Raw genomic sequence first — 19383 nt, forward strand, 5'->3', positions numbered from 1 at the left:
TCGTGCTGACCAAAGAGATGAAGGCTCCTTCCATAAAGGCTGGTTCAGCTCGGTTAAGCGTTTACACTACACATTTCATCCGAGCCAGACTAATATTTGTGGCACCCGTACCAATTTCACCCGTGCTCGGACTACCTTTTCAGAAGGGCCGAGCACGGGTGAAATTTTGGTTCGGCAAGGGTAAAATTTGGTACGGCAAAATCATTTACACTACAAAGTTTACCCGAGCCGAACCTTTTTTTTTGGTACGCGTGCCATTTTTATCCGAGCCGTGCCAAAAATTTTCTGTAGTGTAAATGGGGCTTTAAGCAGCAGCGTCAGATGGAGGAATCTTTGGCCAGTTTGGCAATCTTTTCTCAAAACTGGTACTAATGAAACGAAAGAGGAATTTATTGGTTTTTAAACGTCAAATACTTCCCGGAAAGAATGCAAAATCTTATCATTAAAGGGAATCAAGTGTCAAGCACACAGCTCGAAAAAATATCAACAATGCAAAGTTTTACAGACCACTTTCAAGTGTTACCTGAAGGGAATTTTCGGAAATGCTGCTATTTCATTTCGTACTTGTGAGAAATCTATCAGGTAATGTTGTTATTTTCAACGTTTGAAGCCTTTGAAGAAGCGCGATGTCATTCTATACCAGCAGACAAAGAAGGCACCAGAAACAAAGAGAGGAAGGTAGGCTGCTGCTCTTTGTTCATTGCAACGTCTCCAATTTCATCTATAGTAGTTCCCTTGTTTAACGTACTGCAATATTTATGGTTTCTTTCCTGGATAAGTTCCAGTTCCAACGAAGAATAGCTGATCAAGGTGGAGTTCATACAACAAATCACAAAACGGCTCCTTTAGGAGCCACCAAATAAAATAAAAGTTACTGACCAACTATAACAAACATAGCTTCACCTTGTACACTAAAAAACCTCAAGCTTTCTACGTAATCTTCCCTTTTTCTCGTTCTTTGTCGAAAATAACCCAATTTACACTCGCCCGTTTTGTTGGGGAAAATGGGGAAGGGAGGCTATTCATTTCGAATTAACTTGGGGATTTTGACTAAGACAACAAACTTATTCAAAATTAACACAGTGCCACACTTAAGTTAGTTCCGGGCTTGTTAATTTTTTTGGCCATTATTTCCGTCTTGATCTTCTTCTCTTCTTTTTCTCCTTTCACCTGGAGGGGCGCTTTGTGTCTGCGAACCTACGGGAGTAAAGACCAAACATTGTAGCCACAAAATTATGAGATTGTTTGTGTTTGAAAGATTCCTTGTCGCTAAGCTCCAAATGAAAATAATTTTACCATTTTCCAGCAAATCCCATATTGTGGACTGCTCACTAATAAATCTCACTGCAAGCAGCACCATCTGATCCCTGTAAAGGGGATAGACATCATAAAATCAACATTGAGGTACAAAGCTTCACAAACTGCAGCTCTAAAAACACCAGAAATCACTACCTACCAATGAACAAGGTAATCTGTTGGCTGCCTAGCCTGAAATTGATGGCAAAATAATGAAATGCTTTTAAGTCCAAATGCACGTCATTTCCAATTTTTAAAAGGATTAGTCAAACAAAGTGCCTTACTTGAGTCGAACGCATCATTCACCATTTCTACGGCCCGTGTTCGTTCTTTACTAAATAAAATAGCAATGGAAGTAAAAATGTTTTCCTTTCAGAAGGTGTGAATGACGGCTCGCTTACAAAGACCGCAATATGGTTTCATTTATTGATTGTTTACCTGTGACATTTATATACCGATTTTCGTCTTACATGTCCGTTAGGCAGCTGTGCATACCTCCGCCGCAACATTGATATTGTGATTGACAATTTTTTCAAGTAAGTTGCAATATGTTCCATCAATTCCTGGTTTTTGGCAGAGAGAAGAAACGCTTTCAGAAAGCCAAAGTAAACTCCAGATGTTTTCACACCAAAATGGCGTCTCCATAGTACACATTTTGCCAAATTCACTCCATCGCGAATACCTGTTATATGACGATCTTTAAAACCATAGTTCCTATTATAGAAATGACTTTAACTTACAACATCCAACTGGGCGAGAAAATGCTCTAGGTAGGACCCTAGTTCCTCTAAAAAGTCAGCGACAGCAGCATAATTGATTGTCAGCTAGAATTTGAAAGATTGGCAAGTCTTAAAGTGCACATGAAATGAATTTCTAATGCCATTTTTTTTTCTCTGATGTCAAAATTGGTGTTTTAAGAAATACTTCAACAAAAAATAATGTGCTTTAAGAAGCGGGAACATATTTTAAAACGCCGCGAAAGTCGGGCCTCTCACGCCAAAATTTTAGACAAGGACCTGGGTTCGAGTCGAGAGTTGTGACGTCATTGGTGTGTATTTCATCGTGTGCGTCACTCGTTTTCCAAGAATCTCTGTGTGCTGCTTTGCAAGAATTTGAAGGGGTTCTGCTTATTGAATATGGCGGAAAATGAGCAAGATTATAGTTCAAGCATGTCCGAAGACGATGTGGATTCTGTGCCAAGTCTGGATGAAGATGAAGAGTCAGTGCCGGACCAAATAGCTCCGTACGAAGGCGAACCTTTGGCAAGTTCTGATGACAATGGCGAAGGACTTGACGAGGAAGACGAAGGAGATGAAGATGGGGTGACTGCTTCAATTCTAGAACGAAGATTTGAAAAAAACCGTACCAGTCAGTTCTTGGTAAGTACTAATTCCGTTATTTTGTTCACCGAAAACCTTTATTAGCAAGGTTAAAAGATGATTTGTAGTCAGTGACGAAATGAAATGCTCGAACCAAATTGAAATGTCAGTATTGAACTACCGTTTTTCTTAGCGTAATCTCAATTTCTTTGAACCAACACAGACCATGTAAATAGATTCACATTGCAATTACAGGTGTACTTGTGGACTGTGTAGCGACTCAACGCTTTTATCAGCACGCGAGTTTAGATGCTGCAGAGAAGTGGATTGTGCTTGTGGGAAGCTGACTTTCGATGGCAGCATAGAACAGATATCATACGTAAGGGAGCACGAGGATTTTCTCGCGCTTACCAACACCACTGTCCTCAAACAGGTGGCGCCATTATTAAGAGACAAGAATGGTAAAACTTACCGCCGACGTGGTGGCACTTCGGAAAACGAGTGAGTAGTTATTCCAGGCTTTGAATACCCCTACTTTCAGCTACATCATAACATGTGTTTTGTACAGGTTCATGTATGGCCCAGATTGTTAGCAAACAGTTCCGTAAATGTGTACGTTGCCTGTTTTACTGACAAATATATGGCAGCGCACCATGGAGAGCTTACTTAGTTTAATAATATTGTGAGTTGATGTAACAGTGGTATGTAATTTTCTTTGGTTTGAATTTTTGCATGTGTCAGGATAATGTTAATCCACACAGGTTCAATGTTAAATTATACCATCAGCGGCTGTTTGAAAGCCAATGCTGCCACTTGAATTGGAACTGAAAATATTCAATAATACAATATAAACAGATAACACAACTTGATTTATTGTTTTCACATATCCATTGCTGAAACCTCACAGATTGCGGTTGTGTAATGTCTTCATGTAATTGTACATGATGATGTACATACTAGCAAAGTCAAAGAAAACAGAGTCAATGCAGGTAGTTGGGATTCTTCAGCACATTATAAATTTATGTGAATATCAGATGGGAAGTTGTATTCAGACTCCGCAGTACTACATAAGTCTCCTTTGCTTCATGCCAAGTTGTGTCAGCGCAAAATGTTCATTTTTTATTTCTTATACTTAGTTTCTTTATTTACGGCAGGTTTCTCAGAGCCACAGCCTACTGATGGATCTTCAGTTACTTGGGATGGGATAATAGCAGGCCACTGCCAGCATGTGTTTATCACAATATCAGAACCAGATATACACATCACTCAACTGGATATGCATCAGCTGAAGAAAGAAACTAGGCGAACCTGCCTCTTTTTTATTGATCAATATAACTTCAGCTGCATTTCTTCACTGATTAATATCCACTTGACTTGTTATTTGGTATGTACCTGATTTTTATATTGTGATAAACACACTCAAGTGCTGACTCTTTTGACTTTTGACACTTGGAGTGACTAAGACCTTTGTTCCACACACTCAGACAAACTTAGGTAGTCTTTTTGACCAGTTCCTTTAGTTGTGCTTTGAAGTTATTTGTTTACATTTATTTATCACTTACATGTATGTAGACAATTTTTCACAAAATTTCAAAGTGAAAAGCAGCCACAACAAACATCCAAGACATTCTATTAATAACAACAAAAATGTTGCAAATTTACTGTATGTGGCAAACAATGGTTGTTTAGTTGTTTCTGGTAAGAATGCACCATTAAGCTATAGAAATTGTACATACTTCTCAGCCCTGTTTTTGGAAAAAAATATGACAAGTTCACAGTAATCAATTGTTTGTAGTCTCTTGTGTTGCTGCGGGCACAGGGCACTTATTGCGAGGATGTCCCCTCATGGGTTGGTGGCATTTACGACAAGAGGGAGGCCTTTTCTTCGCAGGTGGTTCCACAGGTACATTAGATGGCTCAGTAGCTGTCGATTGTTGAGCCCCACTTGTAGTCTCCATTGAATTTTGCTCTTCCTCTAAACAATACAACAAGAACATGTTAGCCACCAGGGACCTAACATTTTTAGTTTCTTGGTGGTGGTGGGTAGGAGAATGAGAGGGGTATGGGGTATTAATTGGGTATAAAAGTAGGGCATCTCTAATTGAATAAGGACAGTGATATATATTCAGTTCACCTGGGGGAAATAACTGTGTCCAAGTTCTCTTTCTGTTTTCTTTGTTCTTTATCGCCTCATCCTTACTTGCCCTCTCTGGAAACTGACGATTCATGGGAGGTGGGACCTGCTCTTGATATTTGGTGGTCATGTCTGAAAGATCCTTCAAAGGCAAACTGAATAGAAGCTTACGGATGTCATCAACATACCCTACAAAATATATTTAATAACATTGATACAATTGAAAAATAATGAATTACCTACCCCCACCCACCAACCAAATTAACACATAACTATTTACATACCATAGGTTGGTTGAACTGCAACCTCTCGCACCACTTCTTCCCCCAGTTTAAATTTTGGGTTTTTGACACCTTGAAGTAGGGCTTACCATCTTTGTCTTTTTGGGTCTCCCTTTTTACATTTTCATTGAAGTGCAGGCTGGCTAAAATGTGCCTGGAAGAGATATGCAGTGATACATGTAATTCCTCCTTATATATTTGGGTTTTTTTTAGGAGGAGGCAGGGGGAGGAAAGGGAAGGTTAATGATCTAGGGGAAACGAAGGTGTTACTACTGAACTTTCATGCCTACATCTGTACATGCACCTCTACTTTGTAGGGTGCTAGTCAAGGTGAAATTATCAGAAAAAGTGTACTTGTGAAAAATAGATAAGAATTGAGTAATTATTATTATTATTATTATTATTATTATTATTATTATTATTATTATTATTATTATTATTTTATTGAATAACTTTTCAGTTTAGAATTTGTTCTGAAACCTGCTGCAGACAGTGTCTAGGAAACAGTTCCTGGACTGGGAAAAAATGTGTTTCATTGTCTTAAACTGTAGAATGTTTTGATGATTTCGCAGTTCTGTAATATAATCCACTTCTGACAGTTGGTTAGTGCTTTAGTGACATCTTTTTTTTTTTCTATAATAATAATAATAATAATAATAAGAAGAAGAAGAATAAGAATAATAATAATAAGAATAATAATTATTATTATTATTATTAATTTAAGAATGAATGAAATTTTGTGATCCTTGCAGTGTTTCTGTAAGCTTTATCAGAAATCTGAACAAAACCTGCTCTAGATGATACACTTTAGCCCCACTGCTAGGGTCAAGATGCCATTTAAGGTTGTGCAGAGGAGAGCACTACATTTACATGACCATGATAATTTGCATGGTTTTCTCTAAGAGCAGAAGCTAAACAACCTGAGGTTGAAAGGAGATGGCAAAGTAACAAATATTACCTGCAAAAAGATCCTAGCCAAGAGAAGTGGATCATCTTAGGGTGCCAGTAATTTAGTGTTGCATGGTACCCTTCAAGACAGCTTGTCTGTGTGTCTGCAGACAACTTCTTTATGTCTCCAAGAAGTTGTTTACTGTCCAGGATGTTTGACACCTTGTCATAAGCTTTTGTACCTGAAAATTAAAACAGTGAAGCAATTATCAAATTGGAAAATTTTACATTGAAATGAAAGCACACAACATTACCTATCTTAATCCATTTCCTTGGAGCAATCTCGTCATGCGCACACTCTCTAAACAGTGCATCTGGATGGTCCTTGTGTTTATTGCTGAGGTGACGCATGAACGACTTCCACTTAGCCAAAATCAGATTTTCAAAGCCTTGTACGGTTGTCGTTACGCACCAGTATAAATGGTTCCTCACAGCTCTCATCCATTCTTTGATTCTCTCACACCCCTTTTCATTGCTAGCCTTCAGCAATTTCTTATTTATTGATCTGGCCACGTGCCAGATGTCAAAGAAATGAGATGTTTGGGGCTGAAACTGCCTGATCCACTTAGCGATGCCCCTATGGCGATCAGAGACGAATGTAGCAACAGTCAGTCCCATCCTTTGCAAGAAATTGAAGCAACGTTTTGCCCCCTCTAATTCCATGGCATTACTGCTCCCAGTTTCATTGGCCTAAAGAAAAGGAAGGGAAAAAAAGGGAAAAGATAATAAAAGGTAATTTACAACATTCACTACCAACAGGGAACTCTTTTCTGATGATAGATATATTTTGGAAGCGTTTTCCACTTCAAACATGGTCTATTGGGAAAACAGGGTCTGAACTTCCTGGTGAATATTGTTTCATTATACTTCCCGTTCAGAGTTGCTGCTAGCCTTTGTTTCAATATGAGAATAAGTACAGAACCTTAGATAAAAAAGTGAGTTGTTATTAATTTACAAATAAAACTAATTGTCATATCAAAAGTTTTTCAATTGTCCTGATAATGAAACAGAGGCCAAACTCAACTCAGACACAGCCTCCTCTGTGAAACGTTTCCCAAGTTCTGCTGGTTCTGCCCCCACCCTCCCACTCGAAACACACACCCACCCACCACCAGATTTGAGCAAGTGAATTTGGAAAACATGCAACTGCCAACATATATTTAAACTCGTAAAATAAATTGTAATACTCCACTTTCTACTTGTAAAAGTTCAAAATGGACAATTTTCATAATTGTCGAGCAAAACATAGTGTAGGCTCCATATTTTGCATTGTGCCCCATGGAGTCATATCTCCCATCACCACACCACACAACGTCACTTGCTGTCTTGAGTTGAGTGATTAAGTTACCCCGGTATGTCTCCCAGTGATAGAGAATGGCGGGGAAAACAAACTTCTTCTGATGTAAAAAGTAAGTACGGGTGCTGTAGGTTGAGAGGCCCATATGCCGGAACACCAAAAGGACCTTGCAAATAGGACGCACCAGCAAATAGGACTGCAAAACTCAGAAGGACATTTCCAACAGGATACCTCCCCAGGACTGGATGGTATGGCTGACTTCTCCAGGTGTATGGCTTTCCTTCACAATGTTTGCAGTGCTGAAGCACAGTAACCGTAGTCCCAGTCTGCTTCATTTCAACCTTCGGCTTGCCTACTTTGCAGCGAAAGCAGAACATTGAAAATAAGCTCAGAAGCATACTGTAAAAAACCAAGAACTTTGGTTCAGTCTCCACAGGTGTGTTGGTCTCTACCCTTTTAGCAAAAAAATAAAAAAATAGAGTAATAATAATTTCACAAATACAGCAAGCTATAGTGGACGTGTGTAGGCAATAGCATTTTCTTTTCACAACTCCACAACTATATATGCGAGTTTGTTGTTGTTACTTACAATAAATTTATTTATTGTGATAATTTTCAAGTTGTTAAAATGGCATTCAAGTAAAGATAAATCGAAATGCACAACAATATCAAGTGAAATACAGTGCTGACCAACCTCAGTTTTCTTTCTTTTTCATCATCATCGTTGTCACTGTGGGAAATATCTTCCTCCAGTGAAGCCCAGTCAGGATCAGCCTCATCATCTGTGTCTGTTCCAGTGGAAAAAAGATGGCCTTCTTCATGTCTGTATGGTTGTCCAGAACCAATTTCTTCATCGTGATCGTCATCATCACTATCATGATCCTCCGAGCTATCAGTTCTTTCCTCAATTTGTGCCTAATCAGAGAAGAGAGAGAATTAGATGTAAAAAAGGTATTTCGTAAAAGACCAAATTAAAAGGAAAAAAATGAAATAATACTAGAAGGCTACAATAACATATCCTAGTAATACATGTGTTATATTGGTTACATCTTCTCCAGGCAAGTGAAAAGCCATTTTATATTCATAATTTAGGTACTTACAAATAATATTCACGGAAACAATGTAATATTAAATAAAAAGACAAACCGCAAGAAAAAACAGAAGTAAAGGTGTGTGAAAGATGAGTCCCGACCGAACGCTCGATGATAGACATAGATTACGATATGCATTGTTATTACAAATTGCTGTAGTTGTCGTTGTTGATTCAAGCCGCAATACTCACGCGTTTCAGTTCTTCTTTTAGCTCGCGATCCCTCTTGCGTAAGTACGCGTTTTCTTTTTGAAGACGCCTATTTTTTTTGGAGAGATGTGAGCATTTGCTGCACGATGGCGGACTCGGTGGCCTTTCGGCTCCGACAGGAGTTTCAGTGATGTGATACTCAGTGGGCTGTTGTTCGATGTCATCAGGACAAGTTGGGTCAGGATTTTGTTCCTGCGGTGCGCTTTCCACATCTTGAGCCGTTGAAGATAAATCAGATAAATCCGCCGATGGAGATGCCGTAGTAGTCAACAACTCTCTAAGGAACTAGATTCAAAAGAATAATTTTCAGATTGAGCCTTACACGGATCGTGGAACAATTTGAATGTTCTATTGGAACTTCTCACATCAATAAACATGAGAGTTTTATATGCGGTACACTCACCATTCTTCGATCTCGATCTGCGCATGAAATGTCGCAAATTTCAAGCCTCGGAGGGAAATTTCAAACCACTAAAAATAATGGATTTTCTTCACGCCAAAGCGGGAAACGACTGAAAATGAAGTTTAAGGAAGATAAGCAATATAAAAACGCAAAAAAGTGTGACAGTACAATTTCGTTTCATGTGCACTTTAAGAAAATAATTCAATCCGAGTTGTTACAACAAAAATACGGTACAGCTGAACTAGTTAAGGGCATCCCTCTTACCATTTGAATTGTTTCCTGCCCAGGTGGAGACATTTCTTCCTGCTTGGAAAAACCTCGAGTACATGCATATGACCCTCGTGTGAAAAATGACATTTCGTGTACCAAACACGATTATACTTTTTAGCGGTAATTCAGCAGTAAGTCTGCGTGCCCTTTCAAGGAAAATGGCGGTTACTCCGCTAGTTGGGACTTTTGCTGTGAAAGCTGTTAAATTTGAAGCTTCGAATTTTTAGAAAGGTACGTTTATTATTCATTTTTCTTTTCATAAAAAGTTGTCTACTTTTGTGTTTAAAGGTATGGCCGTATGAAGTTTAACAACATTCTCTTTTAAGAAAAATTCTGCAATAATCTGCAGGGTTTGTTCTTTTTGCCACCCAGGCCTGTTTTGGCTCAAATCAAGCTTCAGGGAATTGGTTTAGTACCATTAAGTGTTTTATTGAGTCTTGTTTTGTTATCATCGTCCCCTAATAGCCTATGACAGCTGTAATAGTGCTATAGTGCTTGCCATGGATTACCCTATACCTTCATCTCTCAAGCCTCTCTGAAAACTCAAGATAATGACTTTGCTATCTAAAGACAATTAACACGCGCGATACACGTGCTTTATTATTGTTGCTTCGTTGGCGCAACGGGCCAGAGTCGATAATATTTTCGTGGGACTGGTTTGACACAAGGACAGTCGGATTTTTTGGTTTGAACAAGGTTCTCGGGATAACCTCTTTCCCTTAGGCGTGATTTGAGATTTTTAATTTTCTCTTCAAATATTTTTTTAGAAGAGTTCTGAAAAGTCTCAGAGCCTCGCCTATGATGAAGCCTTTTTTGACCCCTGGTGGGTGGCACGAAGAATAGTGCATATATTGAAATGTTTCAGTAAGGTTGAAGTGCGTACGCACATCAAAAACTGAATTGCTTCTGAATCTTCCACCTTTGTAAATCTTTGAGCAATGGTTGTTGCTCTTTTAAGTGCCAGTCTTTCAAGAGGATTTGTTTAAAGTTTGGCACTGGTGGGGGGTATTGTGTTATGAAAGGCAAGATTCGTTTGTTCTCCTTTGGTTTTTGAAGGAGTGCTATTTTCCTGTTTTCAAATTGCACTTCTGAGAGGGTCCTTTGAACAAGGTTCTCGGGATAACCTCTTTCCCTTAGGCGTGTTTTAACATTTTTAATTTCTCTTCAAATATTATTTTTAGAAGAGTTTATTCTGAGAAGTCTCAGAACCTTGCCTTTGATAAAGCCTTTTTTGACCCCTGGTGTGTGGCACAAAGAAAAGTGCATATATTGAAATGTTTCAGTAGGTTTGAAGCGCGTACGCACATCAAGAACTGAATTGCTTCACCTTTGTAAATGTTTGTTTCCAGAAATGTTGTTTCTGTCTCTGAAATTTCAGCCGTGAATTTAATTGTCGGGTGGTGGTTGTTTGCTTGTTCAATGAACTGCAGTATTTCCTCTCTGTTTAGAGTCCAGATGGAAAATATGTCGTCTATATATCGCTTCCAAATAAGCAGTTATAGTGCGCTTTGGTTTAAAATCTCCGTTTCAACCTTACAGGGTGTCCAGTTCCTATTTTTTAGCTGGTAAAGCCAATGTGTGTTACAAAATTGAAAATGAAGTTATAGTTGTGTTTCAGACGAAGATTCAGGATAAAGCAAGTAGTGAAATATCATTAGTTTATGTTTGTAAAATTTTCTTCTGCCCCATTGTACATTTATCTAGTAATGTAGTTCACTTGACTATTTTGAACTGAACATGATATTCTGAATAAACCCATCGAAAAAGCATTTCGTTATCCATAGATGTAGTTATTTTGAAATCTTGCAAGCTTATTGGTAGGTTCTTAAAGAGAAAAGCCTGTGAGAAGAAGTTTGGAAGTGACCTTGCAAGTAGTGACTGTAGTGCAAACAATCAGCTAGACTTTCAAAAAAGTCCTTCCCATTAATATGGCGCGGGAAGAAGGACTTTTCCTACTTGATTGGCGCCAGTTTTAGCAACCCAAAAACGGGTCGCTGTCGAGGCGATTCTCAACAATTGCCGGCACAGTATTAAAAAGTGTTGACGGGCCAACTTGACTCCTGCAGTTCGCAAATAGATTTTGTAATAAAGCCTTCAATGGGGTATGTTAGCTCTGCTTAATGATGTCGATCTCAATCATGAAGGGAAAAACTCAATGTACTGAATGGAGGTTTTCTTACTGAACATTCTGAGCTGTCAGGAGAAGTTTTTCACTTGCGATTGGGTACGTTAGCTCTGTGGCATTTGTTTACCGGCTCGGATCAACTGCAAAATATGTTACGAAACAGCGCTAAATAAATGCTATCTATGAAGACATCGGATCCGCGGATTTTGTAACTCGTGATTTTACGCTTTTCTGCAGTGAGATTGCAGGATATTCCTTTAGCATGAATATGAGAGTCTAATAGGTCCACGTCTTTACAAGACAGCGCTACTGACTATATTTTGTTGGGTTTCGTTCTTGTCAGCACAGTTATGTTAACAAACAGTCACTAGAGATCTCCTCTCCCAGTATTGACTCGAGATTGAAACAAGCTTTTGTTTTTTTCCGGCCGCCTGAGGGTGTCAACTTACGCCTAAAATCTTTGTTAGAAACAACTTTTGCGTAAAGTAAACAAATTTCCTTCTTCGATGATCGAGATACGTATACACACACGTTCGATAGATTTTGTTGGAGTGGAATCAAATCTAATATCTTTACGATATGTCATTTTATGTCTGTATGTTTAACAATAGGAGTATTACTTCGATTATAATAAGTTGTGATTAAAAGTAAAAATATATAATATAAAATGTAAAATGTACAAAAAACATGCATATAAAACAACTACTTAAAAAAATAAAAATAAAAAATAAAAAAAAAAAAGTAATAAAAAAAATCAATCAGGAGTCAATGCAATAGTACAAAAGGTGTGTCTTAAGTAGCGCCGTAAGGGGGCCCTCTGGTTGAAAACCATCAATAAAATAGGTCATTACTAAAATAGTCATAGCATCCCCCCCATTTGTGGTAGACTGCTGAAATTTGGTATGAAGCAAGTGTTTGACTCTATGTACCAACTTGTGAGTGAACTTGACCATATTTGTGTATTCTTAGTTAATTATTAACAACAACAAAGATTATATCAATTTTCAAGCTGTCTTCTGCCCCCTCAAATAAAAAGAACAAAATACATCTAATTGAGCTGGTTTTAAGCCTCATTGATCTAATTAAGAAACACTACAAACCTATTGAGCGAAATCGGGTTTCGACTATTTGTGTCACCATGGCAACCAAAGCACTTGAAATAAAAATCAACTTGTCAAATCTCCAGTTATTTTTAGTGAAATGGAATTTGGCTCAATAGGTTTATAGTATGTCATGTCAAAAATATTTGTGCCAAATTTGGTGATGTCTGCACAAATACAACTTGAAAAATTTAAGGGGGCAGCCAAAAATGCACGAAAAATGCATATTTTCAGAAAATGCAATTTAAAGTAATTAATGCCTAGAAACATGACTTCAAGTTAGTTTTCCACAACAAAACACAATATGTTGGCAAAAATGTGTTCAAATGGATATGTTCAAAGTCTTGTCTTGTTCTACTTTGCCTTTTTCTTCCTTTTGGGTTCATTGCAGGGTCCAAGTTCATTGAAAGCCCCAGCTGCATACGTAACATCCTCGCGATGGATCCTTAGGTCTTCATCACGCTGTTTGGCTTGTCTCCGAGCAACTCTGTATTTCTTATGCAAATCTTGCACTCTCTTCTCTGCCTGCTTAACTCTCTCTGAATCCCTTCTCCTTGCTTCTTTCTTGGCACTCTCACCCACACTTAGCCCAACCTTGCCCATGATAGCATGCTTTGCGGAGGCACCACCACTGAAATGTAAGGCAGCTGAAGAAGCAGCCAACTGCACTCTCTTATTCCCATGCCACTTGTGTTTTGGACATTTGTTCCAGACCAGTGAGTTGATGGACTCATTAGCATTCTGGGTATATCCAGGCAAACATCTGGCAAGCAGAGCAGAATCTGTAAGCCGGTCATAAATCTTGATGAGATGTTCCTTGAACACGCTGTCAAGATGGTATGGCTTGTCGGGGCAAGGTAGCCCTTTCTTGTATTTACACCATGAATTTGATGGACAATACTTGTGTCTTTCTTTATCTGGCAGTTTTAGGCAGTGAAACAATTTTGCAAGAATTGCAGTCTTCATAAGTTGCACAGCCTGGTCCCTCTCTTCAGTAGTTGTGATGTCTTTCTTTACATTGTTGCGAATTGCCTTGCCATAATACTTTTTCAGTTTTTCTATGGCAGCCTTCGTCAGTCTTCCATTCCTCCCCTTCATTGGCTTTCCATCATCTAATTTGACTGAGGATTTTTGAAACTCATACAGAGCTTTTCCAAGCCTCTTTTGGACATGGCCAATACAGTCAAGTTTCATGACCCTGTCACAACCTGCAGTTCCAGCCAGATGATCCTCTTCCCACTTCTTGAAATTCTCTGAACTTTTCCAGTTGACATATTCTTTGTCAGTACTTTGGAGGTTTTCATAATGGTGGCAAGTGTCACAGGCACCATAAATGCTCCAAACTGCATTATAGGCCTTTGAGTCTCCATCCGAAATCATCCATGTGTATCTGATGAAATCACACTCACTTCTTCCCCACAGCCTTTTCGCACATTCCATCTCCATACTTGGGCTGGATCCTTTGTAAGAGCCTTTACACTGATGGGTCTGGAACCAATCTTCAAATTGCTCTTCAGTCAAACTTGCTTTCTTTTGTAGACACAAGCCACAGGTTTTGGAAATAACTTCCAGGTCAAGTACCTTGCCAGTTGCAGCCGAAATAACAAATCCAACACAATGATTGGCAGTGTAACCTCGTTTTGACCATGAGCCATCAAAACTTACTGGAATACTAATTACTGTTTGGTCATCAGCATCAGTGATGCCTTCTTCTTCTATTGCCTGCTTTCTTGCCTCAGCTTTGTTTAGCGCTAATTGTTCCTGTACTACCTCCTCGTGAGCCTTGCTTAGTGCCTCTTCATGGTCATACCAGGTTGAAAGTGACATACTGAATGGCATGTTGAGCATTTCACACAGTTTAGAAATACCTTCTTTTCCAACTCCCATCTCAAAAGCACCATAAACTATCCGCCTATTCAAATCTTTGCCTTGAATTGTCCTTGGGATGGTGTCGTTGGAGGGATGATCACCAGTGCCGAGGAACTCTGTCATGCCACAGTCACACTTGACAAAGATTGGGCTGCTCATCCCCATTCTGTTCACTGTGCTATCTAATACTTCAATTTCACCTACAAGGTAAATTAAAGGAGATAATTTATCATTTTCTTGTTTAAACCTTCATAATTAGTGGATTACAAATTCATTTTCACGTTTTGCTTCCTAACTATAACATTATGTAGAAATTTCTACAAGCTCACCTGAGGCACATGGTGTATGAGTGTGAATTCTCTTCACAAATTTTCTTAAACTTTCCATCGATACCAGGCGATATCCTTGAGCAGTTTCTAAGTCCTCCAGTATACTTTCATCCGAGGAAGAGGCATCAGCTACACAAGCGCCAAGTTTTAGAGAAGAAGCCGGCACTGTTGGTGGTGGAATCATTTCGCTCACCACATCATCTTCACCAACAAACGTGATGTTCACATTTCGCTCTCTCGTAGCGTTTCTCGCTGTTTTTGCTTGTTTTTGAACACCTTTAAATCCTTTTCGCCTCTTTGGTTTGCCTTTCTTCAAAACAGACTGTTTTTTCCCTAGCTTCGGCATAATTTACCTTGTTTTGAACGACATAAAATACTGTATATAAACTGTAAACTGACACACGCGAGTGGAAAATGGCGACCTTGTTTGAGATTGCTAGTGCTTTGCATCCAGGCCTCCAAAATGACATCCAGGAATCTGGAATGAACTACAGGATGTAGGGGACCTCAGGACTATGGAATTGAGTGTTGCTTTTACATTTTAAGACTAGAAGATTGGGGAAAAAGCTATTGTTTACAATAGGTTACCATGGCAACGGAAAAACAAACTTCAAAACAACTGCGTTTTTTACTCCGCAAGAGAATTTATGTAAAAATAAAAAGCATATTCCAAATCTAAATAGATTTAGTAGATATTACTCTAAAAAAAAAAAATTCTCAAAAATTTTTCAAATTTTCGAAATTTCAACCAGAGGGCCCCCTTAAATTGGGTGATGTTGCCGCGGTCTCGTAAATGTTCTGAAAAATCATTCCACAGGCTAGGTGCGGCCATTGCAAAACGATCCCCTAATGTCTTATATGATTTAAAACTTGGATGGCGCAACAATAAACTGTCATTGGATCTTAAGCCATACTTACATGGTGTCATCACAACTATAAGGTCCTTGATGTAGTCGTGTGCAATACCATGAATAGCTTGAAATGTGATGAGCAGCAACTTAAATTGGATCCTGAATCTGACTGGCAGCCAGTGCAGCCTCTTGAGCAGTGGCGTCATCTGACAATATTTAGACTTGCATGCAACTAGCCTAGCAGCAACATTCTGGACACGTTGTTCTTTTCCTATTTGGTACGCAGGAAGTCCCTACATTAAGCTATTACAGTAGTCAACCCTGCTCTAGATAAATGCGTGCACAAGCGTCTCTGCTGCATCCGGTGACAGGTACTTTCGTATACGTCTGCTGTTCTGGAGATGGTAAAACGAAGTACCACAGGTCTTTGACACATGAGAGGCCATCGAGAACGTTGCGTCGAACCATGCACCAAGGTTTCTTGATGTTGGTATCTGCGCCTCACCAACGTGAAGGCTGCTGATGGAGATCTTTGCAAGCTGCTGCCGCGTACCAATCACAATGAACTCTCTCTTCCCATCATTCAACATGAGACTCTTCAGCCATGCCCATGACTTAATGTCACTTACACAGTTCTGCATTGCCACTGCGACGCACTCTTCACTAATGCCAGTAATGCAAGATGGTCTAAAGGACTAGTAGAGCTGAAAGTCATCTGCGTATGAGTGCACTGTAGGTTGCTGCTACGGATTGCCTCGCGTTCGGTGGGTGGCAGATTGCTTTTAGGCTTTATTAATCCTTTTTCTGCTAGTCTGCTGTCTGCTGTCTTTCGATCAATGCACTAAATTGTGTGACGCTTGACTGGATATTTGCAGCGATTGATTTTACATTGTTGATGGTTACATTCATATTAGCTGGCGCCGAGCACGCTGGTTCCGATTTGCTTTTACTGTTTCAAGCAGTGCATTGACCTTTCGGTCTTTTCGATCGTTTTATTTCGACCCTTTGGCGGTCAATTTCTCGATAGTGAAAACAAGTGAGCGCCTTGACATATTCTTGGTCAACATTCTTTCGGATACATTTCACGTCCGTTTTAAAGTCAGTGTCCAGGCTTATTCTTGCCCTCGCCCTATGTTGAAGGGTTTCCGGGCACATTTCTTTTTCAGTGTGTCTTTCCAAGGACATTATGGCTTGCTCGGAGTGGCTGATCTTTTCCTCGGCGGATTGGCTGTGGCGGCCCTTTCTGCTGTCTCTGTTCGTATTCTGGAAGCTGGGTCTCTTTGAATCCTTTCTTTGGTTCTTGTATGTGTTCTTCGGCTCCTTGAAAGGAGGAAGTTGGTCATCAGATTTGCCAAGAAGAGTGTCTTCGTCAACATTTTTACATGTTTGCATTTTATTCTCTGTGCTTGTGCCAGGGGCTACTATAAACCCTTCTGATGTTAGTGAAGTCATTTTTGTTTGTGTAAGTCAGGCAATACTGCGGTTTAGATCCTAATCCTGCGGATCTCATCATTTGCTGATTAAGGAGGAATGATAGAGATAGTTCTCTGTATCAATTCGGAGAAAGGGGTGTTCCCTTTAGGTTTTATACTCGAGCGAAGGATCGCAAATTCTACGTTCTTAGCGGTCGCTGTGGTCACTTTTGTACACTTCGAGCAAAATTGAAAAACCCTCTAAAATTCAACATAAGTCGGTTACACTCTTAGCCCTTCAATTATCATGGTACATGGTAACTGTCCAATGCATTGAAGAGCAGCGGTTCACTGCTATTGGGAAACACTTGAAGAATGATCACCAAGTTGACACAATTAGCGACCTAAAAAGCAACTTCACTATCCTAAAGAAATGTCAGGGAAAGCTTGTTAGCTTAATCCTTGAAATGGTTTGGCTCCGCAAGAAGAAACCGAGTCTAAACACCCAGTCAGACTCCATTCGCGCGAAACTATTTGTTTAAGCCAGTAAACAGACATAATTCTCACTTTATAACACCTCTCTGAATGAACACCGGACAGTTACTTTTAGTCTTAATTTAATTTATTCTATTTTACACCTTTACTTTCTGTATAAATTATCTTTTGTGATATATTCTTTACTTGATAATGGTGCAAAGATGACACCGAAATGTCGTTCCGTTTTTCCGCTAACTTTCATACTTAACTGTACAAGTGGTTGATTTTGTAAATGGGCGCAAACAGACCTCGTATAAATGACTGTTTATAATAATAATAATAATAAATTAAATGATCTCTTTATTAAAATATTCCAAGTAAAATGTTATTTACAGGTTAAAAGTAGCTATTAAAACTTATTTACAATTCTTTTCGATAAAAAAAGATTATTTTTAAGCAAATTTTTTTTTTGAAGAAAAGGGGAAAAAAATCTCATCGAATTACAACAATATTATTATTATTCATTGATTTTTACCTAAAAAAACCCCATCAAACTATATCATAAAAAAAAGAAACAAGAAAAAGTATGTATAAAAATCATAGGACCTAGATTTTGGCGAGGCATCTATCTAATTCGAAGTCTGCGTCTCAAACGTTGTTTCCAATTTCTCTTCTAACTGTTCTTGACCCTCTTAGACAGAGTAAAGCGGACCTAAGGATTGATATTAATAATAGTAATAATAATAATAATAATAATAATAATAATAATAATAATAATAATAATAATAATAATAATAATAATAATAATAATGTGTTTGTATGAAATCCTAATAATAAGCATCTGGATCACCAACAACAAAGTTGCAAATTGTCTAAGCTTTTAATGTATATATTTGTAACAAACATTAGTAAAAATATTTTTATTATTCGTTTTACATTTTATTAATAGCAAGAAAGTAATTGGTGAGTAAATGTATTAAAAATTTAACCCAATACTGTATTTACCCACGGATAGGCCGCACCCCAAACTTTCAATGGTTTTCACGGGGAAAAAAAATAGTGAGGTCTAGTACTGGGATAAAAAAAGCAAAGTTTGAAACAATAATTTCAAAAAGCAACTAGCGCTAATATAATCAGATGCTTTAAATTGGACGACAGTTAGACACTTGTTGGTATTCATACAAGATCCTAAATTGAAGCCCTTGAACTTGACCATTTCCTTATTCGCGATATTTCTCAGTGCAACAGGGGCCTAATTCAAAGCCCTTGAAATGAATACAAGCATGACAAATTCTCAGAAAAGGGCCCCGAACAAAGTTGTCAATTGTACTGGGGTGAAGTCACAAATTCCCCAAAATTGTGAAATCACTGGTTGTCTTCAAAGATTTTAACATCTTAAGAAGGGGTGCCTGGAAAAAAGCCCTAAGTGAATTTTGATAAACTGCTAGAATCTCCTTCCAACTTTTCTTGTTTTTGGTTATGTAATAAAAAGAGAATTTGACCTTACATCAAAAGTCGCTCACTTAAGGCCTTATGCCGAGCACCCCTTCATTTATAATATTATACTTAGCTGCGTGTGGCTACGACTGAAATTGAAAAAGTTGGCCAACTTTTTCAAGTTGCTAATACTGTGAATTTTAGACAAGTCGCTAGTTGTTAGAGCATGTTACAAGCCAGGTTCAAATTTTTTAGTAGTTTTGACCAAAATGCAGTATAATAGCTGTGACAGTACAGCCTAGTGCCCTTTTACTATGTATTCCGAAATGTTATAATTAATAATGATCCTGTTATTTTCTCTGATTGACATCAGCTCCCTCTCGTCGGGATCATTTTGTAGAAAATTCGGGTCCTTTTGAAAGGTAAACCTCTGCACCCTTCCTTCAAATCTAAAAACAAGACAAAAAAAAAAAACCTATTCAAGTTAAAAAAAAACCACCAGTGATGTCAATCAAAGGCATAAAATCAAAACTTG

General features: G+C 38.5%; 2 protein-coding genes and 2 pseudogenes across 3 annotated transcripts in view; 1 reads left to right on the forward strand and 3 right to left on the reverse strand.

The window, feature by feature from the left end:
• The window catches only part of LOC146489973 (uncharacterized), a 1834-nt gene extending 1533 nt beyond the window's left edge, over window positions 1-301 (reverse strand). The window contains exon 1 of the mRNA XM_085089239.1: window positions 1-301. This exon is cut by the window's left edge and continues 227 nt beyond it. The gene's annotated coding sequence lies outside the window, so the exon portion shown is untranslated.
• Window positions 302-2151: 1850 nt separating this feature from the next.
• LOC146489974 (uncharacterized) lies at window positions 2152-3917 on the forward strand (annotated as a pseudogene).
• A 380-nt stretch (window positions 3918-4297) lies between these two features.
• LOC146489975 (uncharacterized) lies at window positions 4298-8855 on the reverse strand (annotated as a pseudogene). Its single transcript, XR_014857882.1, has 7 exons — window positions 8558-8855; window positions 7970-8190; window positions 7178-7728; window positions 6233-6668; window positions 5989-6160; window positions 5034-5184; window positions 4298-4938 (listed from the first exon to the last, which is right to left on the reverse strand). The product of XR_014857882.1 is annotated as an uncharacterized LOC146489975 (transcript).
• A 3458-nt stretch (window positions 8856-12313) lies between these two features.
• On the reverse strand, window positions 12314-15328 carry LOC146489976 (uncharacterized). Its single transcript, XM_085089462.1, has 2 exons — window positions 14672-15328; window positions 12314-14542 (listed from the first exon to the last, which is right to left on the reverse strand). The coding sequence occupies exons 1-2, from the start codon at window positions 15015-15017 to the stop codon at window positions 12828-12830; spliced, it is 2061 nt and encodes a 686-aa protein (XP_084945588.1). The 5' UTR covers window positions 15018-15328; the 3' UTR covers window positions 12314-12827.
• Between the last annotated feature and the right edge of the window lie 4055 nt (window positions 15329-19383).

This window comes from Pavona decussata, unplaced genomic scaffold (genome assembly GCF_977016875.1).
Source record: "Pavona decussata unplaced genomic scaffold, jaPavDecu1.1 SCAFFOLD_2, whole genome shotgun sequence".
Classification (NCBI taxonomy): domain Eukaryota; kingdom Metazoa; phylum Cnidaria; class Anthozoa; order Scleractinia; family Agariciidae; genus Pavona; species Pavona decussata.

What these genes read in the sequence shown, in the direction of transcription:
- LOC146489976 (XM_085089462.1), bottom strand. Translation starts at nt 15,017, where the DNA reads ATGCCGAAGCTAGGGAAAAAACAGTCTGTTTTGAAGAAAGGCAAACCA. An exon ending in TCATACACCATGTGCCTCAG is followed by an intron (nt 14,543 to 14,671) that starts GTGAGCTTGTAG and finishes TTTACCTTGTAG; the next exon opens with GTGAAATTGAAGTATTAGAT.